Source organism: Vanessa tameamea, chromosome 9, assembly GCF_037043105.1.
Source record: "Vanessa tameamea isolate UH-Manoa-2023 chromosome 9, ilVanTame1 primary haplotype, whole genome shotgun sequence".
Classification (NCBI taxonomy): domain Eukaryota; kingdom Metazoa; phylum Arthropoda; class Insecta; order Lepidoptera; family Nymphalidae; genus Vanessa; species Vanessa tameamea.
In genome coordinates this window covers 11,594,147-11,619,429 of record NC_087317.1, presented here as the reverse complement: position 1 = coordinate 11,619,429, position 25,283 = coordinate 11,594,147, and the positions used below count along the sequence as shown (strand labels likewise).

At 30.9% G+C, this 25,283-nt stretch overlaps 2 protein-coding genes across 2 annotated transcripts in view; both read right to left on the bottom strand.

The window, feature by feature from the left end:
• The window catches only part of LOC113396924 (uncharacterized), a 31,816-nt gene extending 20,378 nt beyond the window's left edge, over positions 1 to 11,438 (bottom strand). Inside the window, exon 1 of the mRNA XM_064215836.1 lies at positions 11,271 to 11,438. The gene's annotated coding sequence lies outside the window, so the exon portion shown is untranslated. The remainder of the gene's footprint in view (positions 1 to 11,270) is intronic.
• Positions 11,439 to 18,552: 7,114 nt separating this feature from the next.
• On the bottom strand, positions 18,553 to 25,031 carry LOC113396996 (B9 domain-containing protein 1). Its single transcript, XM_026635124.2, has 3 exons — positions 24,726 to 25,031; positions 24,212 to 24,439; positions 18,553 to 18,733 (listed from the first exon to the last, which is right to left on the bottom strand). Exons 1-3 carry the CDS (start codon positions 24,973 to 24,975, stop codon positions 18,633 to 18,635), a joined length of 579 nt encoding a protein of 192 aa, XP_026490909.1. The 5' UTR covers positions 24,976 to 25,031; the 3' UTR covers positions 18,553 to 18,632.
• Positions 25,032 to 25,283: the final 252 nt, after the last annotated feature.

Here is a 25,283-nt window from a genome sequence, read left to right as displayed (position 1 = left end):
TTTTATATATAGTTTATACTTAAGCTATTGATGTAAATAATTCTTAAGTAAATAAAATATATTATAAATATCAAACCAAATATTCGTTGTGTATAAATTGACATTGGTGGTGGGTGTTTGTACTTTGGTTGGTAGTTATTGACCTCCAGAAACAGAACAACAGCGAATAATAATAATTTTCCTTACAATGATAATTTAACTGCAATATTTTTCCTAATCAAATGAACCAATAGAATCAACTGTTATATTATAATCGGTGATTTGTTTTGTAAACGAAATGTAGAAAATGTTTAACATTCATGATTTATGCTGTAATTCTGTTATTTTTCTGTAAATATTATTATATATTAGACTTATCTTCTTATCTTAAATATATCTCTCTCCCCTCCAAAAAATATTTATAAGACACCTCACTAATTGTCCAAAACTTGCCATAGTTATAATGTATGTGATATATGTATGTATATAATAGGTCAAGTGCGATTCGGACTCGCGTAAAGAGGGTTCCGTTTCCCAACAATTAACAGAGAAACAGATGGTCGATATTTTAATTACTAAAACCGTTTACATTAAAATCATTAATTAAATTGCCTCCCAGGCTTAAAACGCACATTTTTAATTCGGTTATATATAGATATGTATGTACTCTATGTGAGTTACTTTATGTGTGAATTACAACTCTCTTTTGTCCAGTAGATTCGGAAATAGTTAGAAGTTTTTAATTCATCCAACAAATAGAAACATTAAGATATTTGAGTTAATGTAATTATGGACAGTTAAACTATGATAAAATGACAGAGGTATAGGAATATATTATCATGCGTCTCTGAAATGATACGTTAACCTCCAAAACGAAATGAATCACGGTCTGACACCGTGACAGTTTTCCGTGCGCTTGCGCCGTGCAGTTACTTGAACGAATAGTAATCTACGTCACGGCCTCCCGTAACTAACAATGTCATAACACTTTTATTTTTACAATAAGATAATTGAATTGGTTCAGTTAATTACGTGATAGAAATGAACATCTTATAATATTAAAAAAACCTTTGAGTGTACGAAAGATTATTACGCAATCACAAATGATTCTGGGCGGATTCCGATTGAAGGATGACATATATTTCTCAATCTTAATATATTTTAAGGGGGCCGTTATAATGCAGAAAAAAATACGAGTTTACTCGTTGATCAACGATATAAATCGACGTTATGTTCTGTTAAAGTCGACAGTAGTAGACAAGATAAGTTTTCAGTACTCGTCCGTGACATTGATGAATCAGTCCATTTCTAATAACGTTATCATTATTTACTATATGGATAGGTTATAAATGGTATTACAATGAATAAATAAGTATTATACGAAATTTTTGCCATGTACATAATATAATTAAATTTCGATAATTTTGCTTAACAGTTTATACGATAAGTACATTGAAATTTAATACCTATCTAAGACAACATTATATAAGATTTGTATGGTCGGTATGGTTATTAAACTTCGATTGTCACATCGAATCTTAACTCAATACTAAATGCATTATAATATTATACATTATAATATTATAATAGAAAAAAATAAGTATATCTAAGTATTTTCACAAATAATTTTAATATTACCGAAGTCACAATTTTTCAATAAAAATAGTTTTACTTCACATTAATTTCATAAATAAACTAATTCATTATGTACATTTTTATGGCGTCCTTATTATTTGATTAAGTATGATCTGAGTATTTTTTTAATTGTACAAAAACGTAACAAGGCAAACGATCGCGTTGTCACTTGCACGTAACGATGGAAGGTCTTATGTTTATGTAATTGTTACTATTGTCTAATAAATAACGGCCAGTAATATTAACGCTGACAGGTGACTTAAAAATATATAATAGAGAACAAAGTTTTTATATTTAAGGCTATAAATAATCATAAAAAAGGCTTTATGCAAAAAACAGTACCGGTTTTAAATTAATATAATACAAGCATAAGATTGAAGTCCGTATTGAGTTTTTTGTTTAATATGCTAATTATTAGCGTTTATTATTAGCTATAAGTCGACCTGATATTAGAATAAACTTATTCCTAACGATAAAAAAATAAATAGGTAAATAATTATGTTCATTTATTGTGTATAACTAAATTATTTTATTTATTTACAAATAATATTTTTAATTTTAATTACTAATACTTAAGGAAATTTAATTTATTTTTAAATGAGTATTAATTTAAATTCAATAGGAATTAAAGCTGATGTGTTTTTTTAAATCAAATTTTAGCAATAGGACTTTAGTTATAAACATTACTAACTAAAGTGTTATAATGTACTTCCGCTAAACTTAATCGCATGACTAAATACAAGCATGTTATTTTTTTTAGAACTACTCTACTAGTTTTAACTCAGATTGGTGATCACTGGTGATTCACTTCCATTTACCTCTAAATATAAAACATTTATCAAATACAGGGAGTGTGACGTAAATATTTCTATAATTTTAGATATTGCATATTCAATAAATTGAACTCTCTGTAATATATAAAAATCATTATTCTAAATAACATATTTATGTCACTATCAAATAGCGATAATAAATTATAGATTTATTTTACTTGCACAGCCCATTAAATATTTTATTAATTTAGTACGTAGTAACGTTTCTGATTTTTAACTAAATTAATGTTGTACTTCATTTTTATTTGGAACTGGTTTCTCGAAAAATTTAGAATATAAACTTATAAATATGTATGAAAAATATGGTTAGGAAAGAATCGAGCAAAGTTTTTATAAGATTGACTCCTTAGGTTTCTTAATTTCCAAAGAACGCATTCTGAGATAACACAAAGCCTGATATTTCCATTATGGAATTCTAGTATTAGTATGATTTAAATCAATGAAGCAATTGCACACGCGAACAAATTAATAATGGATCTAACTCATTTTTTTTACAAATTTATAACAGTATAATATAAAAATGCGAAAGACCTTAACCAACTGGATCAAAACGATCTAAAAAAAGAATAGTAGCAATTCCCTAAATTAATTAAGGAATTAGTAATATTCCTATCGTAATTCCATATAAATTTAAATTTAACACTTGTTTTAAGCGTGGGGAGGATAATAGCCCAAGGGGTCAGGATCGATCCTGCGATTTTTAACATCGCTAGTCGGCCCGTAAACCAGGGCGCTATTGACGCTTACTAAATCCTTTCTAAAAGATTGCATTAATCGAAGCTAAAACCCTATTAATGATAAGCAAATCTTACACCTTAAATTGTTCATATATCTTGATAGTGTCGCACTACAAAAGAACTAAAACAATCGTACCACGTTTATTATCTTGGTCTGCGGTACTTTATTAGTTTGGCTGTACTTAGTTGCAAGAACTTAGTTGCTAGATGGCCATTACCTATTTCGAGGCGTTCTCAGTTTGTACAGTCTTATCTAGACAAAAATAATCAAAGTCTTACACGTACAGAAAAAAGTCATCAGCTCTAATATAGTCGTTTGATAAAATCATAATTTTATTTTTAACCTGCCAGTATAGTATTTAAAGCCTACAGTAGGTCGCTGAACCATTATTTTTTTATTTTTTCTTTAGATCGGCGTAATTATTATTTAACAACATTACATATAAATAAAATAATGATGTACAGATCTCAAACAAGTAAATAGTTTTTACCGCCTACTTATATATTTTTATCTACGATTTTTTTTTTTATTTAACAGAATTATATGTTTATGTGATAGATAAACTGTGTTGTTTATCTATCAAAAAGAAACTACTAAAAGTGACTCTTCCTAACAGTTTTGAATCATTATTTAAAAATATATGTAATCTACCAGTGGTCGCCCGCAGCTTCGCTCATCGTTTTGGGGGTTGGTTGTCATGTGTTAGCCAAAAAAGCCTATGTCCTTCCTTGGAGTTCAAGATTGCTTCATACCAAATCTCATCAAATTCGGTTTTTTCGGAATTTGCGACAGACAGAGGGAGTTGTTGGAAATGTAGACTCTACCAAGAGACTAATTAACTCTTTTCGAGTAATTAGATTACATTTGCATGATCATTAAATATAATATAATTATTATTTCTCGATCTCAGTCATTTTTGTAACACCATGTATAACGTATGTATATGAATGATAATATATAGAATACTTCAATACCTACACGAATATAACCCATACCATTACATACATTCACCATGTGTAAGAAGAGAATACGAACAGTTCTAAGAATCAAGATCGAGTACTATAATCATTTAGACATACCTTCTAATGGATGTACATACATAGTTTCTAATTACTCCTACGAATGTATGTGTTATGTTTTTAGCACAACAATTGTCGAGATATTGGGAATTGTTGTAATAAAATGCTGGTTTCGTGTATTTTATATCGACACATTATGTTTTCGACTAACTTTATGAAACAATATAATTTTTATTATTTTTAACAATTACATTTCAAAATGATCTTGACAAATGTTTTACTACACTATAGGTAGGGTCACCATGCACTATCATATTGCAGAATATGTATTAAAAATATAAATTTAACATAATCAATGATTACAGATAATACATTTTATTAATAATAATTAATATAACCAATAAGATATAACATAAAATTATAAACGAGCCCAGATAAAATTCTTCATTTTTCGATTGAACTGAGGGCGGCTGTCGTGACATATGTCTAAATCTTTTACTTGATTACAATTGGTCGTATATAACAATGATAACCTCGATATGATGGATTTTTTTCCTAATTACGTTCTATATAATCCGGTATAAAAAAATGACTATAAAATAATGAATATGGTAATAACACCGTTATCATTTATGCTCCTAGGTTAAGATAATATTTTTAATAATGAATGAATAGTAAGAATGATTCCGCCTCCTTCTCTCCTTTCGAAGAGAAGATTAAAAGGTTATTCCAGCTCACTGCTCCATTACGGATTGGATATACAGGTGGCAGATTTTCATCTCGATTTTTGCTTTACCGATGAATACGAGATCACAACCATGTAAAAGTTCAGAAGCTTGCCCGGATTTGAACCGGTAATAATCGGTTAAGATTCCCGTGGTTTTATCTTATAAAATTAAAACACATTGTTATATACTCATAAGACATAAAAAGCCTATTTGATGGGTTCACTGACCTGATACAAATATTATTAAAGGATGTGTGTACACAAGTAATTATTTAATTGAAATTTAAGAGAACCTAATCGAGCAACCGATCTAAATAAGCATTATCATTTAAAGTCTCGAGATTTAAATCTACAATATGAACTGTATGTTACAATGACGTGTAGTTCATAGAAGTATGTTGGTGAAGAGCAAGGCAAGGATTGGCCTCGACTTTTCACGAGTAAACGCAAGGTTTATTATTTCTTTAAAAATAATTAATTTCTTCACTTAAAAAATGTATAAAATTAATAACAAATACATAAAAATGTGTTTACTATAAAAATCAATTTTTGAAACATTCATCCATTTTAATGTTTTGCAGTGATTGAATATTTACATATGTACTTTACATAACATTTGTTTCCAATAAAAAAATCTATAAACAGAATTAAACATATTGTATGACAAATCGTGACTTTCGAAACGACGATGTGGGTCGATTGAACAATCATTGAGATAACGTTAGATAAGAAGATTTGATAATAAGTGCTCCACCAGCTACAGGTTAAATTATACTAGAATTATTTGTGGCTGGACCAATATGTTTTGCACATATATGTATATACCGCAAAAGCTTTGATTTTGTTGAGTATTTATGCTCAAAATTCGTCAGTTTTTTCTTATATATCTTCGGCACATATTGTTGTGTTGTATTTCATAAGAAATACTTTAAAAAAAGTATCTTTACGTATTAATATATCACATTATATTTACACAATATCTTCATAAATTGTGTCACAACTCACAAGCCAAGTCAATATCTCCCAAACTTCGCGCCAAAAAGTATATCTCTGTGAAAGGCGACAGCGTATTATCTTTTTTTTTTAATGTAATACGTGTCAAGATGTTGATGCAATGCATGTTAAGATAGATATACTTTTACACAACCAGTAATCCTTACTGATATATAATATATAAATACAGTAAGGATCAATGATAGTACTGACAGTTTTGTTTTTTTTTTATTATTGTTTTGTGTATTGTTATGTGTATTTGTATATTGGGGAGATTTAAAAATTATAAGAATAAATAATTATTTAAAAATGTACAAATATATTGATAGTAATATTAACGAGCTTACTTTTATGAATTAAGTTTTATTCGCGATTTTTTTGCTAATTTTTGAATAAGGAAAACTAAGTCGTCGTGTATTAAATATTATAATGACGTTTGGCAATAATATATAATTCATAACTAAAATTTAAACTTAGCATATTTATTGAACGATTATACGAATATTCATCAAAAAGTATTCTAGTTGATGAGTTAATCAAATTGTAATAATACTTGAATAAAATTGTAATAATACATTAAACTGTAACTTTAAACTCCTCTCTCGATCAAATATACAAAATATTTATGCTTTATTTATTAGCATTTTTCTTTGCTAAAAAATATACATAATCTAGAGTTTTGGTACACTATATAAAAGTAAATACTAAGTATTAACAAGGATTTATATAATTACGTACGTAATTGGCCGGACCGTTTTAGCAATGCGACTCGATTTCGTCTTTATCGATCCAACTTTCTATCATGCACAGTATATCTTATATATTTTTACATAATACATAGTCATATTATTTCATGTTATATTTAGAATATCATAATTTACCGTCATAAGTATCAATACACTTATATCCTCTATATAGAACATTAGCAACACGAAAGCGGTAAAAGAAAAATATAATTGATGTACAATTATATTCATTTAATTTCAGTGAATGATATAATTTGCACCGCCATTATTAGTCTGTGTCTTAGTCAAAGGACTTAAACTAAAATATTAAAATAGATATTTATCAACTAAAAAAAAAAAAAAACTAGGCATGTTCTACATCACTTTTCGATGATTGAGAAACTATTTTTCTAATCGTCTATGCCATTCTTATAAAATAATGTAGTGTGACGTCCAAGTATTTTTTTTTTATTCATATGCGCAAAGACCGAAAATATGATAATTGTTGTATCAATAAAAATAATGAATTCAATTATAAATAATAATTTATGATTAGAACAGCGATTTATTAAAGATATATTTAATGTAATTTTATTTCGTACCAAAACCGTATTATATAAAGTTTTTATTTTATCTAGAACACAAAGTTCCGTAGTTTTTACTATCAGCAACTCTGACTTCGAACAAATTAGCCATATAAATCACAGCTGCAAGACTGAAAAACGTGCAGTTTTTACCAATCTATTATAGTGTCAAGGCGAAATAAAATAAATATCTTATGGAAATATGTTTTATTTTAACATTAGAAACATTAAAAAGAATGAAATGGATAGCATGACTCGTGTTATATAACTGAGCAACTATATTTATGAGTATTAAAATATATTAAACACTCATTACTATTATAAACATTAACAAGACAAAATAAAAATTCAACTGATCGTTATACTGGTGAGAAAAATGTGTAGTAATATATAATAATAACTAGTACCAAACTGAATTTAATTGTACATAATTATTTAATCAAACATCTTTTTATTAATATGTATATCTTTTACGCTATGTCCGCGGCTTCGTCTTGGATAGTGGTTTTATTCTTATATCTCCGACTGTCCTCGTCATATTATGATATAAAAACACATCAGTTCTTAAGTTTAATAATCAGCGTTTAAACAGAACCAGTTTAGTCAAAATTCGTCCTTTAAATATTGCATGATATATACTAAGAAGAGGATCGAACTGCCTGATTTATTTGATGCCTAGTTTTCATCATATTCAAAAGGTTTTAAGTAGGTAGCCATTAGCAGTGTTTACATTTCCGTGTAAATAAATAAATATCATTGAGCTATCGGATTTGTGCCTAAACTCTAAACCTATAGTGTCAGATGGCAAATCCACCGGATTTTGAGAGTGAAATTAGAAAGCTCATCTGCATCATAATATCCTGCGCCGTCACCATTGGTAAAAGGTACCGTGGCGGAATTAGGCTTGGAACATCTTTTTTATAGCATAGTTTGGCGGGACGTGCCTCCTTATGGTAAGTAATAATTGGCACCGTACCAAATTACAACTCTTTCTATATCCCCAAATCGCCATTAACCTTCATAACTAACCCTTCAACTGAAACTCAAACCAGAAAACAATAATAAAAAGTATTGCTGTTTGACCATAGAATATATGACGAGTGGGTTGTACCTACGAATAAATAAATATGTCTACATGAATACAGTTCATCCATTGTAGCCCGCGTTTTTGTCATATTAGAAATAAGAATAAAATAAAATGTAACATTTTTTTAAATCTGATCTTGTATCTGAAATCTTATAATTATTTAATAACATAAAATTAGCTTTATCATATGAGGTCATTTTAAAATATTGCATACACGTTTTAATGTTTTTATACTTTTCCTTATTCGGTTGTTACATTAAAATTCTGTGTTTCATATTATGTTCTTGCATAATGAAAAGCTATACGAATAATACATTTTTATTTTAGTATATTGTTTAATTATTATGCCTTTATGTAACAAAAAAATAACCCAATCGATTTAAAGATAAAAACTCAAATGTCGATAATGTATCCTTAGGCAAATTTTTTATCGTGCCATGTTAAAAATAAACAAAACTAAGACACACGTAACGGATTGAATTATTAATAAGTATACCGATTCAAAGGCTCAACATTTTCTTTCTTAATCTACAGATAAAATGATGAGCCTTTGAATCTCTTTAAATGTTACTTCTTTAAATATTTAATTCTGTAGAATTAAATATTTAAAGAGTAACATTTATCATTTCTGTAACATCAAATCATTACATTTATAAAATATATGACAAAATGTTTTACTTTCCGCTACGAAATCAATAATTTTTAATTTAATTAAAAAATAAATGAACATCTGTTTTTTTCATTAATATATGTAAAGTTTACCAGGAGCTTCTCATGTTGTTCAAATCGAAGTTTTTCTATAGGATATATACGACTTTCAGGCGTATAAATCTATTCACTCCTGATGGCACGCTACTTCACGCTAAATTGCGTGTATTGACGTGACGCTCATTTTTACGAGATGTCAATAGAACAGATTATTAGTCTATATTATTTTAAATTCTTTCTCAAATTGGGTACATTTGAAGCTCCATTTTAGTACAAGTGATATTTAAAATATAAAAATAAATAGTTTTATATTAAATATCAAAATCGACAAATAACTTTGTTTCTACTAGAAATACAAGAAATATTACTATTCGACATCGATAGATCTGAACGGATCTTAAAACACTAGTACTTAAAATTATGTTATTTAATTACAAAATAAAAATATGTGTTATAATAAATCGATGTCCTTAAAGACTTATTTTCAAATTTCGTCTGTCCGTTTTATGAAAGTAATGTGAAGGTATTATAGGAGAATCGCATTAAATTTAGTTCACTGATTTTTGTTTTTGCATTCTACATTGTAAAGCCACCCATTCTGTTCGAAGCATTATTTGTGTCTCATATAAAAATATTTATTATCACAATCATATCTTTAGACGTATTGTCATTTACGGCCGTCTTCAATATCCTATCTAAGTTTACGGATAGATCGCTATCTCCGATTATCAGTAAGAACTCATCTATCTTTAATTGGGTTTTCACAATCAAGGATAAGTATTATCTATCTTTAACCAATGACAGATTATTTTTTCCCCTCTCACCTATCTAAACTTCTTCAGATGTTTCGTTTTACTATAATAAAAATATATATATGATAAAATATAGATAAATTATTGTAAATACAAACAAAATATCAATATATAAATAGGTTTGTTTTGTTTGATTTTCTTTGCTTTTTAAGAAAGTGAATACTGAAACAAAACGTTCGACAGTTTGATCTTTGCTTTTCGGGAATATACCATGACTGAAAAAAGTTAAAATATTATTGAATTCTTATATAAGTTACCTACATAAATGTAACGAAATTAGTATGACAATTTTTTTTACATTTGTTACACTCAAATATGGCTGTATTAAATTTTTAAATTCATTTAGCACTTTTATTCAGTCTAAATCGATATGCAAATTCGGAATGATTTAATTTAGTCTTAAAATTCGCAAGAGGCGACAAGGCGAAAAGTGTATAACTTTCTGTGACCGTATGATATCGGTACCACTGCCTGCATCATAATCTAATATTCGAAATAATTGTACATTATTGTCATCACTGTTATGATAAACGAATGACATTACTAGAGATAGATTCGTCTATCCGAGAGTAACTTAAAGATGTTTTTGAAATACTAGTAAGCACGATCGGTATGAGCGTTCCTATCTCTAGTAAGCTATCCTATGGCTAGTTTCGATAGGAAATGCTGACCGTGATAGGTTATTGAAAAGAAAATACGGGCAAAAGAACAGATTTGTCTATCTTTAGTTACTGAAATTAGGGATAGATGAGTTATTGAAAACGGCCGTTAGTCAGAATCACCCACATAATTACTTTTTTAATTTATGTTTGTAGATGTTACATGTACAAAAACATATATAATAAAATATATAATATTAAATTAATGATTGTAAATCAAAAATTAATGATGCTAGTTTGGTTACAACTGAATTTAAACTAACCATGAGTTTTAGCTGTATTTTATAAATACGTATAGTGACGATTCGATATTTCTTGAAATTCTTATAAGTAACATTTACAGAGAGCGTACCAACTCAATCGCGCCTTCAATTACTACGAAAACTTTAATGGCATAAACCATTAAAATAAAATTAAGAATTTTATGATCGAAAATTATTTTACTGAAATATAAAATTATTTAAAATACCGCTTTGATCATATTTAAAATATTTACTTAAATCTTTTGTTCCTGTATACTTCCTAGTCGGTTTTTTTTTTAAATGTAAAGTTAAGTTTACTAAGGAGGTAGAGTATTTAAGTATATGTATATAAAATACAAATAAATAAATACATACATAGAATAATAATTAGAAATAGAAGCTGATGTATATTTGATTTAATAATGACAAATTAATTTCTACTATAAATTTATAATACTTAAATAAGCGTTATTAAGAAAAACGATTTATTCAATATATAAAATAATTGCCAAACTACAAATGTACATACCTTAGTTAGTTGTTCAGCACTCAATATAGTCACTAACACAATATTTTTAGTTAATTATAATCGTTATTGATACAATTTATGTCATTGTTTCGCTACGGAACGTGTACCACGGACGTTGGTCGGATAGCGACTGTTTATATCGTATTAAAAGATTGCCGATATAAAGTGATGCGCTTGCGCAGGATACAGGTATATTGATAATGATAAGCGGCTAATGGTCTGTAAGCTCGTTCACTAAAGTGACTATTACTCGTTGTAGAAATTAGTGAGATTTTATCAATTTTTTTACATATTTTGATATTTATTTGAGATGGTTGAAAATTCTAGTATCTGTTACTATGACGCATTATTGATTTTGAAATAAGAACATGTTTGTGGTAAAATTATAAATCGCAATATTGTAACGGTGATGTAGCGAATTTATTCGACAACTTTAAACTTCACCTTAGATAATGATCTCATTAATAACATAACTATTACTTTTCTAAATGTCGAGTCCGATTAAAGGCTTGCTTTTTCTCCTTTCAAAGGAAGTACGTTTCGAAACTTATTGAATGTTTTTGACATATTTAAGTTTTATTTATTTATATATGACATACAACATTACCAATATGTACATGTAAATTTTTTTTAATTCTCGCGCAGCAAAATAGCTCTTTAGTCTGCATTGCAATCTACGTTCTACGTTTGCACTAATTGAAATAAATTATGTACCATAGTAGCAAAAAAAGAAAATCACTTATCCAGAATTTATTTCCTACAAGAGATTTCTGACAGAAATTTTACAGTAGTTGGAAATTATTTCTATGAATCATTTAGTTTCAAAATCAACACACAAATAATAATAATTATTAAAAGTTTTATTAATTAAAATACAAACACAGCTTAACAATCAAACATAAAACGTAAAATCAGTAAAACTCATAAGGTTGCGTCAAAAAAGCCTGATGTCGCGTTATTAAGGAATTAAAACAAAAGACCAATTATTTTATGTTTGTCTATGGCTACTTTACTAGTACGCCTGTACTTAGTGTGTACAACTATTGGACACAATTTTTTTTCGAAGCATTCTCTCGATATTTGTCTAATACTTATTATTTATATATTATTGACGACTGCAATCACATAAAAAATCAGGTAGAGACAAATTAGACGACCTACTTTATTTCGATCAACTATTTATACCTATAATTCTTTTTTTCAATACTCAGCTTTTTTTTTTTATTATGACAACCCATATCCCAGCCATTCTTCGAATCACTATAAATTACAAAAAGTTACAATTGATATTTTCATCTATCAAACCAAAAGGGTGGATGGGGCAGCAGTTCGTAGCCTAATTCGACCAGTTTGGCCGTGGCGAAAATGGAGGTGTGAATCGGGGCGTTGTCATGATGGAAGAGCATGACCTGGGGTTTACGATTAATTTATTTTTATTTATAATACAACACTATTACACTTAACTACTTATATCTACTTCAATTTTACTTCCAAACTTCTGATAACAGTTTCGTCGATGTTCAAAATGCCATTTTTTGCTTAAAGAAATTATCGTAATAAAATTCTCTCATCTTAAATATGAAATATTTCATCACGTACGTACGTACGTAAGTAAATGGGAATTACATATATTTTCCCTATGCGGGTTTCGTGGGCGTGTCACATACGTCGCGGTAGGTAAAACGCAAACCACACTATTTTATTAAGTGTTTTCATAGGTAATTTATCTGTTTTCTCATAATTTATTTGGTGTTAGGCTTTATGTTAGCCCTAATGGGTAGTACCCCCACTCGTCGCATATTCCACCGCGAAACAGCAGTACTTATTAGAGTATTTTTGTGTTACTGTTTAAAGGGTGACTGAGCCAGTGTAATTATATGCACTAGGGACATAACATGATAGCTCCCAATGTTGGTGGCGCATTGGCGATGTAAGGAATGGTTAATATTTCTTACAGCGCCAGTGTCAATGGACGGTGTTCACTTACCATCACGTGACTATTTGGCACGTTCTAAGTTATAAAAAAATATTATATTAACTATCTTAATTTTTCGTTTATAGTTTAATAATATCATAATTTTTTCACCTATTACTACCCAAACTTCTGATTAAATGTGTTAATTGAACAAAATTTTATGACAGTAAAATGACTTGCAATTAATTCAAATCGATGACTGTGTGTGGGTGACTTATACACATTATTACGTATTACGAATATAATTTAGGTACCTATAAAATAAAAAAATGCATATTATTTTAAAGAAATTTGACGTAAAAATATCAGTTTTAATTGAACTGCACTTATGCTGCTAATAAAATAACAAAGATTATTATATTTTTTTTCTATTTGAATTTATTTTTTTATTAAACTTAAAATTTTATAGAAATAATTATGTACAATGAACCACCGGTTCGCAATGAACTTTTTTTTTAATGTGATAGTTGGCAATCGAGCCGGAGGCTCACCTGATGGAAAGTGACTACCACCGCCCATGGACATCTGCAACACCGGGGGGCTTGCAGATGCGTTGCCGGCCTTTAAGAAAGGAGTACGCTCTTTTCTTCCCAAAAGGAAGGTTCCCAAGTCGTATCGGTTCGGAAAAAACGCCGCGCCGTTGTGGATTTTCGGACATCTAGGCAGTGCGGGTGAAACTTAGAATTTTGACGAGGTGTCCGAAGGTGAAATTCAGCTGCCAGGATTAATCCAAACAATTCCTCGGAACATTCCCCGTAGAAAATTCGGTAGAAGATGCAGAGTGATCCAACATCTCTACGCAAAGCCAAAGGATCAAGCAGAAAAGAAAGGGCTTGATCGTCGATAATTCGAGCTGCTCTACGTTGGATACGGTCAAATGGAAGGAGCTAGTACTGGGGAGCACCCGCCCAGAGATGAGAGCAGTACTCCATGTGAGGCCGAATTTGCGCCTTGTATAGCCGGCTCATCGCCTAAGACTATTCTTAGGCGATGAGCCGACGTGAAATATTAGATACTATTGAGAAAACCGCCACGAAACTCAGTAGTTAATCTTTTTCTTGAAATAAATGCAACGAAATATATTATCAGAATCACCTCGAATACTGTGTTAATTTACAGACAGTTAAAATAACATTTGGTTCAATGTCTCCAAATACTTTATCTATTCATTAAGAACAGCAGGCATATAGGGAACTAGATACGATAATTGATCAGCGTTCAGTGACTAAATCATATGTCACCTTTGACTATATATATAAATTAAAAAAAAACGATATTGCATCAAAATATATCAGCTATCCAATGAACTCGATCTAGGATAAACTAGGTTGCTTAAAGTTATAAATTACCTAGGTTAAAAAAAGGTTTTAGATATTTTGTTACTTTATTAAAATATGTTTGGTGTGCTAGTATATTGGCGCGCTTTGAAGGTAAGACTCAAATTCCGTGACGGCAAACAGCATGCCGCTCTCTCATGCCGTCATGTCTATGCTTGCATACTGTGCATTTTCCATTTAATAATATTAATCGGTTTAATATCTGAACTTGGATTATTGAATCGGCATTTGTTCACACTATCAATACCAGTTTGTTTTGTAAGTTTACTCAAAATGTATTGTAACGAATGCTTATCTATATTTTATATCAAATATCTAAGTGGTTCAGGTTACTGTAAGGCAATTTGTGATCGAGGCATATTAATTAAGTTTTAAGTGACATTTAATTGATTTTTTATTTAATTGGAAAACTGTAATAATATTATATACGTGCATATTATTATGTTTTACATTATTTTGATAAATATATACAATCATGTGAGTTTATAAACTCAGATATATTCTTGGTTATATTTTTAGTACTTTACTAATATCTAAATTTAAATCATATGGCAACACTGTACTCTTTTGGATTATAACAAATTATTATTTTGACAACGACAATGATTAAAAGAAAGGTAATATTTGTGAAGATATACTTATTGTCAGGATCGACCTCCGGCGTATACCCCACTCATACATAGCGGTCTTATGAGTTATTATAATATGCGTCAAATAGATACTACTAAAAATCAATGAGATTTAGACAGAGACCATAACTACTTTTTTATATAAGATTTTAAATTAACATGGTTATTTTTATTACTAACAGTATTTAAAACGGGATATTTACCATGTTTGCCGTCAAAATCTACCCGCAAACGTCAGTCTCGAGAACAAGACCTTCGTAGATAATGTCGAAATATCGAGCTCCACCAAATAAAAATAAAAAACATTTATAATTAGATCCTAACACAAATAATCAAAATTACACCTTCATTTTGTATTTCATTGCCCATTAACAATGTCAATGTCTGAAATTTTCTCATCTATCTTAGTCTAATCTTTTATCATTTGGAAGTAAATAAACATATTTTATTATATTTACATATTAAATAGACAAAAAGGTATTTACAATACAAAGTGTGTTTTTATTACCTTTTCTAATACTTAAGTTTTCTTTTGCATAACTGTAATATTAACATTTCAAGAAGTATTTTATAGTTAATTTTATGTAACTGTCAACAATTACTATTAATTTTGGTTATTTTGGACCTGGTTGCCTGTGTATACTTAACTGCACATAATGAATCCCTAAATTCGAATCCCGCTTCCAACTTATAAAAAATATTTGACATTCCCATCAATATTTGTAATACAAATTAAACTAAATAAATACGGTTTATCCTTTACTTTTCATATAACATATAACTATTTTAGTAATTATTTTTTAACAATAATATTTTTTCTAAAATTGTGGATTGTTTTTGATCGGGTCTATGGTAGATCTGCACGAAATAGGTATAAATCTAATCTATGTATATGTATAAAAGCGAAATACCACTCACTGATTAATCACGAAATCTCAGAAAATATAACACCTACAAAGTTGAAATTAGGCAGGTAGGTTGTTTATAGGGTGTAGACATCCGCAAAGATTTTTTATGTTTACGGATTTTACGAAACTTCACGCCTGAACTAACACTAAAACGGCGATTGGAAATTTGTGTTTTATAAATTTGGCGCTAGTAAAGCCGCAGGTTCAGCTACTTATTAATATAGAAACGCTATGTATACCCGTACCTTAAGGTTGCCTGGAAGAGATCTCCGTTCTAACGCTGAGGCCTCCTCTGATATTTTTCGTGAATATGATTTATGTGTGTATGGTGTACAATAAAGAGTATTTTTATTTGATTTTATTAATAAAAGACCAAAATTGAAAACTTTTTACTGTTAACGTGCCTCAGAAAGATGTATAAGGATGTAAGAGGTTGCATATGGTTTCTTGCATACGACCCGTGCCTGATCTCCAGTTATGCCGTTTTGCTCTCCTTTCGGTTTATGAAACTACGTAGCCTTCTGCTCTACCTACTGTCAGACTAGCTCTATAATTTTAATACGCTTTCTCTGAATGTACACGATTACATTTTACTACTTTTTTCATTTATATTTCGTGACAAAAACAAAATATTTTAACTTTTTAAGACTTCATATGTTTAATGAGCCGTTAATCTGGTACAAACAAAACCTTTATCTCTAACATAAATTATTTCAACCTCGGCTCATACTATAGGGGCTGACATAGAAAAATATTAATTATTTTTGACTTAGAATTAATTTCAATGTCGAGGAAGCGCTATGTTTTTTTTTATAAAAAAGTGTTATTAATATAGGTACGATTCTTAAAAACATTTCATTTTTATAGTGGTAGCGCCACGCTGCATACCTTCGGGTTGCAGCCGAATGGGCCGGCACGCCCGGGGAAGTACCACTCTCTCACTTAAAATCGGGACGTAAAGTGGTAGCTATACTACCGCGTTTCATCTGGTATGTGAGAGTACCAAAACATGGCAGTTGTGTTGAATTCGGTTATATTACCCCATAAGGGTACCAACAGCGTTTGCGGTGGAGAATCACTCTCTGGGCATCCATGCTCAGGACGTACACCACCTGAGCAGGGATGCCCAGCCTGCCCTCCGAATTCTGGGGGGGAGCAATTTTGCGCTCGCAACTGTTTGGGGCAAGCGGAGCAGGCATACGAGTAAATCAACCTAACAACCTCGCTGTGGACTTCTGCACCATAAGGGGACTCAACTCCAACTTGAACGCCGTTCACTTTCACCTTGAGACGGCGAAGCCGGCCTTGCTCTTTCTTACCGAGACCCAGATATCCTCTCCTGTCGAGATCACTTTTCTTTCTACCCAGGATACAAAGCTTTGAAGGGCAGGACCTATCGATTATCTGGCTGCGTGTAGACTGTCACGACTATCCGCGAATCTAGGCGTGCTTTTATAGGTCCCATAGCGGTAATACCGAAACCGACCGACTGGTTGAGCACGTCCAAATGATTACAGATTCCGTACTGCAGCAGATCCCAACCGCAGAGATCGTAATTCTTGGCGATTTTAATGCCCACCATGCCGAATAGCTTGGATCACGCACTACAGATCTGTTCTCGACTTCGCTTTAACATATGATTTGACACAACTGGTCACCTCGCCAACGCAAATACTGGACATGGAGGATCATACACCTTCCCTGTTGGACCTTCTACTGACTTCCCTCTCTAGGCTCGTCGGACCACTGTCTCGTCCGGAGTATAGTGCCGGTTGCGCGGTACGCACGACCTCATTTTGTGGGCTGCCGCGTAGTGTGGAACTACAAGTCAGCAGATTAGGATGGGATGCGGTCCTTCTTTCAATCTTACCTTATGAGGCAGGCTTGTTTCTCGCCGGATGATCCGAGCATTGCTGACTCTGTTGCTGATGTGGTTCTTCAGGGTATAGCACTGTTGAACTGGAAAATCAATACCTATATTTTTTAATAAGAATTGATATTATGTGATATATTTTAGTGTTTCTGGGACTACATGTGTATTTTTTTGTAGAACATTAAAGTTGCATATATCACTCATACATATTTGTATGTTGAGATTTGTCAGCGACGTACAAGTTATATCTTCTGGGGACTTCCAGAACAGCAGCCGTCAAGATAGCAACACTTAAGCAACAAAGCATTCAAACCGATAACATTTCATCATCATCATGATCAGCCTGTATTATTCCACTGCTGGACGTAGGTCTCCCATAAGGCGCCACTGAGTCCGATCTTCAGCCCTTCTCATCCACGTTCTACCAGCCACTTTCCGTACATCATCGCTCCACCATACCACAGGGCGTTCTACACTACGCTTGCCGATTTGCGGTCTCGACTATCAGTTCTTCCACAAGTGTGATATTTACATTTATAATGAAATAAAAATGAAAAAAATTTGTATAATAAATACTTTATTCACTCAAGTATATAACAACTGTTTGATATTGGTTTTAATTAGACTTTATTATCTACATTTACAAGAAATGCGCCATGTTATCGTAGCCGAGTTTCCGCATATCTTTCGACACCATCGTCATTTTTAACCTGACGTGTCCATACGACTCGGTTCTTAGCACTGCAACAAATATTAAATACTACATGAACTCGCGGATGCACCAGAGTAAAACTTATAAAAAATTATAGCATCCAAACCTTAGTTTGCCTCCATAGTTTAAATTAAAAAAAGGAGTTTATTTCTTTCCTCGCGGCACAAACTATTCAACATACCAAATTTCATCAAAATCGGTTCAGCGATTAAGCGTGGAGAGGTAACATACAGAGTAACGTTCACATTTATAATATTATTAGTGATTGAAATTACTACATTTAACAATATTTTATATTATTTCGAAAAGTAATCATTTATTTATAAATGTAAATCTATCTATTAAATTGACAGTTCTCACGTACTTTCTCGATTCCTGAATAAATAAATGGAATTTATTGTCACACATATGTATGTGGCGGTACAATATATTATATTTATATTATTATACAATAACACAAGCCATAACCCATGTACACCAAATGCAATAAATGTGACGCAAACTGGGATCTACGATATCAAGTCCCTTGTACCTAAAATAACTCTGGCTAACTCGCCCTTCAAACCCACACAAAATCATACATAGTATTAACGTTTACCAAATAGGACGAAATTAGTACGATTTGTATATAAGTAAGTACCCAGTCGATCCTTCATAAAGCTCTTCTACCAATGTTGATTCAAAAATAACTTTAAAAACTTGATTTAACTGTTAACCAATCAACAGATTCGGAAAATCAGCTTAATTAGTGATTTAATGAAATTATTAAAACAATAATTACCCAATAGAATAATTTATATAATTACACATAAAAATACAATAATGAAATGAGAGACTTATTCAAGGTTTTTTTTTTATGTTTAATCTATCTAATCTCTACGAGCGCATTGTCCTTGCATTTTGTATTATTTAAACAAGCCTGTATATTTTTTTTCCATCCAGCATCACAATAAAAATTTCCGGATTACAAATTTTCATTTGTGTGTTCTTTATTGTTCTGTAACAATTGTCTTCCATGTGTTTTAGGCTACTCTGTCCCTGCAATGGTCTTTCATATATATCACTATTACAAGGTAGTAATCTAGAATCTCCTTGGTGGTCACTGTTTGCCCCCTTTCCATCAGTTTCTAAGCGACATCGTCACTGACGTCGGTGTCACATGTGTCTTCTCGTGACGCGTCATTGCAATCACTACATGAGATCACGTGAAACGGGTTTTCCTATTTTGTTTGTTCATAGTAAAAGAACTGTGGGTTGCAAAAACTCATGTCAGTACTGTTAAGGTCTTTATTCTTTAAAAACTATAACAATGCCATGATACTAACATAATTTTTGGACAACATATTAAATATATAAAGACAAAATAGCTACGTACGTTTTTCTTCCGTGGTTTTCAACCAATTTTTTGTTAGCTACTGACACACTTTAATGTTATCAATAATAAAATTTAGGTTTAAGAGTAATAAAACAAAGTCCGATTCATGCAAATTCATAAGTTTTTTCCTCAAACGATCTTTTCGACCAGAGTGTGAACACTATTTCAAATAAATGTCCAAGTAAGTCAACCTGATAGTTATGACGTACATTTTATTCTATGTCATGAATTATAATCATCTGCTATTTTTATCTCACCAATGACCCAGGCCTTTTCCAGATAAAATAAATATATAGGATTAGACTAGAATGTTAATTAGAATTGCTACAATTCCTTATAAAATCCGTTTGAAACGAAAGATTCTATGATCAGCTGATTTACTTTATGCTTTTATGTTAAATAGAGAAAAGTTTAAAGGCACGAACTTATTTATAATACTTCATAGACAAGGTGCAGCGAAGCATGTTCAGTAATAATATAGAATATAATACGTCAAAATGTATTAAAGGAAAATGTAAAAAAGGCACGGGCAACTGTGAGCCCGTGGATGTTGTTAAATTAAATAAAAAAAAAGAAGATGCAGATAATATCAGAGAACGAAACATGTTATCCTGTATACACTTTGCAATAAGTCTTACACTTGAATTGAACATTTCCTTCCTGAATCGTTTTCACACACACGTCTGAATTTTCAGAAGATATGCATAAAACAGGAAACAAATTTCTACGAAACTTTCTAGGATGTATTTAAATATGTTAAAAAGTAAAATTCCTGGGGACAAAAAGTTTTGGATTCAGCACCTACATTTATCGTTGTATTTGCTTTCCCAAATTTCCGATACATATATTAATCCAAAGACAATCAAAAATCAAGTATTAACTGTTGCTTATAAAAGCTGGTTGATCAGCTTAAATTTAGACTCAACACATCACACATAATATGCATTACTACGTACACGTACTGTGTACTAAACTAATAACATTGTTTTGTATACAATTATGAAATAAAGATAAAATCAGAGAATATTAGACGAAATTACTTTAAATATAAAATATGTAACACGCGTATCTCCCAGTCACAATCATTTTGGTGTATTTTATTTAAAAAAAATGCAAATGCATAACTTTACGTTTTGATTGGTAAAACCTAAACGTTTTAATTAAATCGAAGCCATATGGTAAAAAAGACAAATAAAATAAATAAGCGGAAACAAATCCTTAAATTAGTAGTAACAACATTATTATTGTTTGTAAGCTAGTTTTTATAAACTAGCTTACAAAACAGTGACTTGTATATTTTTTCGAGCATCCCGCAAAAACTACTGGGCCACTGATTCTTACACACTAGTACATATTCATATTTTATCCAGCCGGAATCGGAATAAAGCAATAAAAACACTTATAAAAAGTAGCCGATAGATAAATATCGACTCTTTAATAAACTAAAATCTACGCGTGGGAGACTGCGGGCATAATATTGTATTAAATACATCTACAATATGCATCTGAATCAGAAGGGACCAAGGAGAAACAGATTTTCGGTGTACAAAAGTAGAGCCAGCCCTCAAGGGCGGCGGCGGGTAACCCCAGACGTCAGAGCCGAAGGGGCGCGCTACTGGGGTGGCTGACCCACGATTGGATCGATAAAAATGAATCACTTAAAAAAGCTACTACTAATATATAAAATTCAAAATTACTTTATTAGCCGCTCAAATTTAATGCAAAGATATATACATATTTTTATTGTATAAGAGTAACCTAAAAATGCACAAGGCGTCTGCTGATACTGCTTTAAAGCATTTGTCATTATATTTTTTTGTTAGCTGACGACAGTGATCTTAACGTAACCGATACTATAGAAACTTTAGGGGCATTGTAATTTATAGTCCATAACGGGCACGAACAATTCTTATATTCTGGTCCGCAACATACCCTAGAAGGAAATAGAGCTAAAGAGATATCTAACTTACATTATCATTCCTCGATTGTAATATTTACGTTATTTTAAATGTATTATGTCATACGACACATTACAAAGAAGACATATCCGAACTATAAATTTGGAACTCGAAATTTCCTTCAAACTGTTTTAGTATGTTAGCAATACTTAGGGTATACCGTATAGTTCATCATTGATTAACATCAATAATATATATACCGAAATACATAAATATACTGCATTTTGTTAAAATCAGTACCAACTTTTCCGAAACCACTAAAAAATATGACAGAGGTTATCAGTTCGGTGTTTTCGTCTTTTTCTTTTTTTTTTTTAATATTATATTATAAAAAATCGAGAAGGAAAGATAAAATAACATAACAACAAGATTAAGAATCCGCACAGTCAATTCATCCCTTCGGGGACAAAGTGTTTGTTTACTTCGGAAAAAAAAATCTTTACTAAGCTTAATTCTACTGACATACTAATCATTTATTTAAAAAATAATTATTTACATTAAGGTCTTGACTATATACGAATATAACTTAAAAATATCATCATATCATCGTCGAATGATGGCAAGAATGCAGCAAATCCAACTTAAATCTGGATTGGCATTTTACCTTTTTCAAAGAAATATGGGTTACGATTTTCCTTAACCGTAAAGCATGAGATGAAATAAAAAATTAAATAGGCATATCAAAATTCTAGACCTGTTTTCCTCGTTCAATTAGTAATCTATTTACAGAGTACTGGCCTACCAGGATGATTAAAATATGAATTAAATAATCCATTCCGTCAGTTTATACCACAAAAAAAATATGCGTAACGGAAAACACACCGGATAACAAATATAACTGATTCTATCGTCATAGAAACGTCTACTGATATTAACGATTCAATAATTTATAAATGAATAAAATAAATCATACGTCATAATCACGAAATCATATCGTGGATACATAACAGCAATGAATTATTCGTTTGCTGTAAAGTAGTTATGCCATTAACGCGTGTATGTGTTTGTCTATGGCATCGTTACTGTTGAATGAATGAAGCGATTTTAATTAAGTTTTTTTTTTTAATTGACTTGATTTAGGATTTTCTTAGTTATCATTCATTTAACATCTTGAAGATCAGCTGTTCTTTTCTAGTTGGTGCAGGGATGTGAGCAATTTCTGCTGGCCTGATCAATTCAAAATGAAGTATACTTTGACTGGATACATCATAGCTCTAACTTAACAGACTGGCGGTTGAGCTTAACGTATTTATTTGCGGTCATAAAATCTATCACTAAAAGTCGTTCGCTTAAATATTTCTGTACCAAATACGTACGTAATAAATAAAATGTTTTTTTTTTTTAATGTAGATAGTCCTAGCCTTAATTAAGTATGACGCAACTTTGGATGCAGTCAGTGGCATAGCTATCAGGGGCGATGCGGTGCTACTAGCCCCCCTAGTTTAGTTTAATTATTTCTTAGTTTAATTATTTATGGTAAGGTATTAACTGACTGCTTACATCTTTAAAGAGTATCGCATAATCATGTTCTTGTGACTAATTTGGGCAGGATATATTATAACCAATCGTAAACCGATGAAACAACAAAACGCTACAATGTAATTACACACAAATAACGCGTATGTGTGTATAACACTAACAACAGGGATAAGAGACATCATTATTCAATGACATGAACGTCAATTGAGGCTTCCTTAAAACTTCTTATTGTCATGCAACGTGGCGTTCGTGCCAGAGGTCGAGACAGATCATCAGAAATACCTACATGTTTATTAAATACCAATTATATATTTTTTTTAATATTCATATAAAAATATACTAAAACTACTATATACATATTTGTCTTTACTAATATTATAAATGCGAAAGTTACTCTTTTAAATCTTCACGCTTAAACCCCTGAACCGATTTAGATGAAGTTTGGTATGGTGATAGTTTGAGTCCCAGGGAAGGACTTTTATTCACCCCTCGAGAAGATAAAATGGGGGGACCGTTTGTGCGCTATATGTAAAGTTTGACAGGGTAGAGCCGCAGTTTCAGTTAGTAATAAATAAAATTTAATTGTGATTGCAATAGGATGAGCGATATACAGCCTAAATCCTATTAAAAAATAAGATTTAATCAACTGTTGAGACATAGTAAATATCTACTTTTTACCATTATTATAAACTTACAATAATTTTCTTTTCCTGTAGCAAGCATCCTAGGATCCACTAGCTCAGGTTGCCTGCCCGTTAGCCAGGCGAGCCACTCCCCCAGCATCGTAGCCGACCTTGGTATAACTAAAGGTGCCGTCATTTCATGTGTACCAGCCACAGGCGGCAGGAGAAACAGGGCGTAGCCACGAAGCGTATCTCCACTGAAGAAGTTTTTTGCTCTGACTGTTACTACTAACTGCGGCCCTAAAAATATACCATACTAATCTATATCATAAAAAGCGGGTTTCCATTTTTTCTAAATCATTATTAAGTTATTAAACTACTAATACTGATATTATATTTATTATTAGATAATTATAAGGCCTAGCCTTACTTACTAATTTAACTTAAATATTCTTAACAAAAAAATATCCTGAATAATATGTATATATATATACACATAAATATAAGAACGAAATAGACTTTACGAGATCTTGAAATTACAGGTTCGATTGAATTGAAATTTACAATTATATAATGTAGTCCTTACACCCAAATATGTTTGTACTGCCTAATACCATTTCAACGGGCATATTAAATATTACTTTCTCTGGATCGCTGCCCGGTCGTGCCATTTGACTTGTTCCTGTACACAAGCCAGATTTAGGGTCCCAATCTATGCCCCACACTACTTCATACTGAATATACAGTTGCTCGTCAAATACGCCTGCAGGAAATATTACATACTCTATGTGTCCATTGAAAGAAACTAAAAACTTTGTTAATTCGATTTCCTTCATGTTACTCTAATTTGTAAATGTATCGTGTTTTATTTATCTATAGAAAATCTTTACATCGTAAACAAGTCCAGCACTCGTGGGTCAATTACCAAAATCCAAACAAACGTCGCTATAGCAACGAGTGCTGCCATTTAACTAATTAAATAACCGTAAAATAGTAATCTAAAATGTATGTGATAAAATATTTGTCTTATGCAAATTATACTTTATTAAATAATATGAAATAGAATTATTATTTTTTAAATAGAAAAAACTAAATTGACATATTCATTTATACTTTATCGGTTTTTCAAAGTCAAAGACAAGAA

Coding starts and splice junctions, on each gene's coding strand:
- LOC113396996 (XM_026635124.2), bottom strand. CDS start 24,975: ATGAAGGAAATCGAATTAACAAAGTTTTTAGTTTCTTTCAATGGACAC. Junction 24,440..24,725: donor CAGTACAAACATATTTGGGT/GTAAGGACTACA, acceptor GTATATTTTTAG/GGCCGCAGTTAGTAGTAACA. Junction 18,734..24,211: donor TACAGGAAAAGAAAATTATT/GTAAGTTTATAA, acceptor TATTTGTTGCAG/TGCTAAGAACCGAGTCGTAT.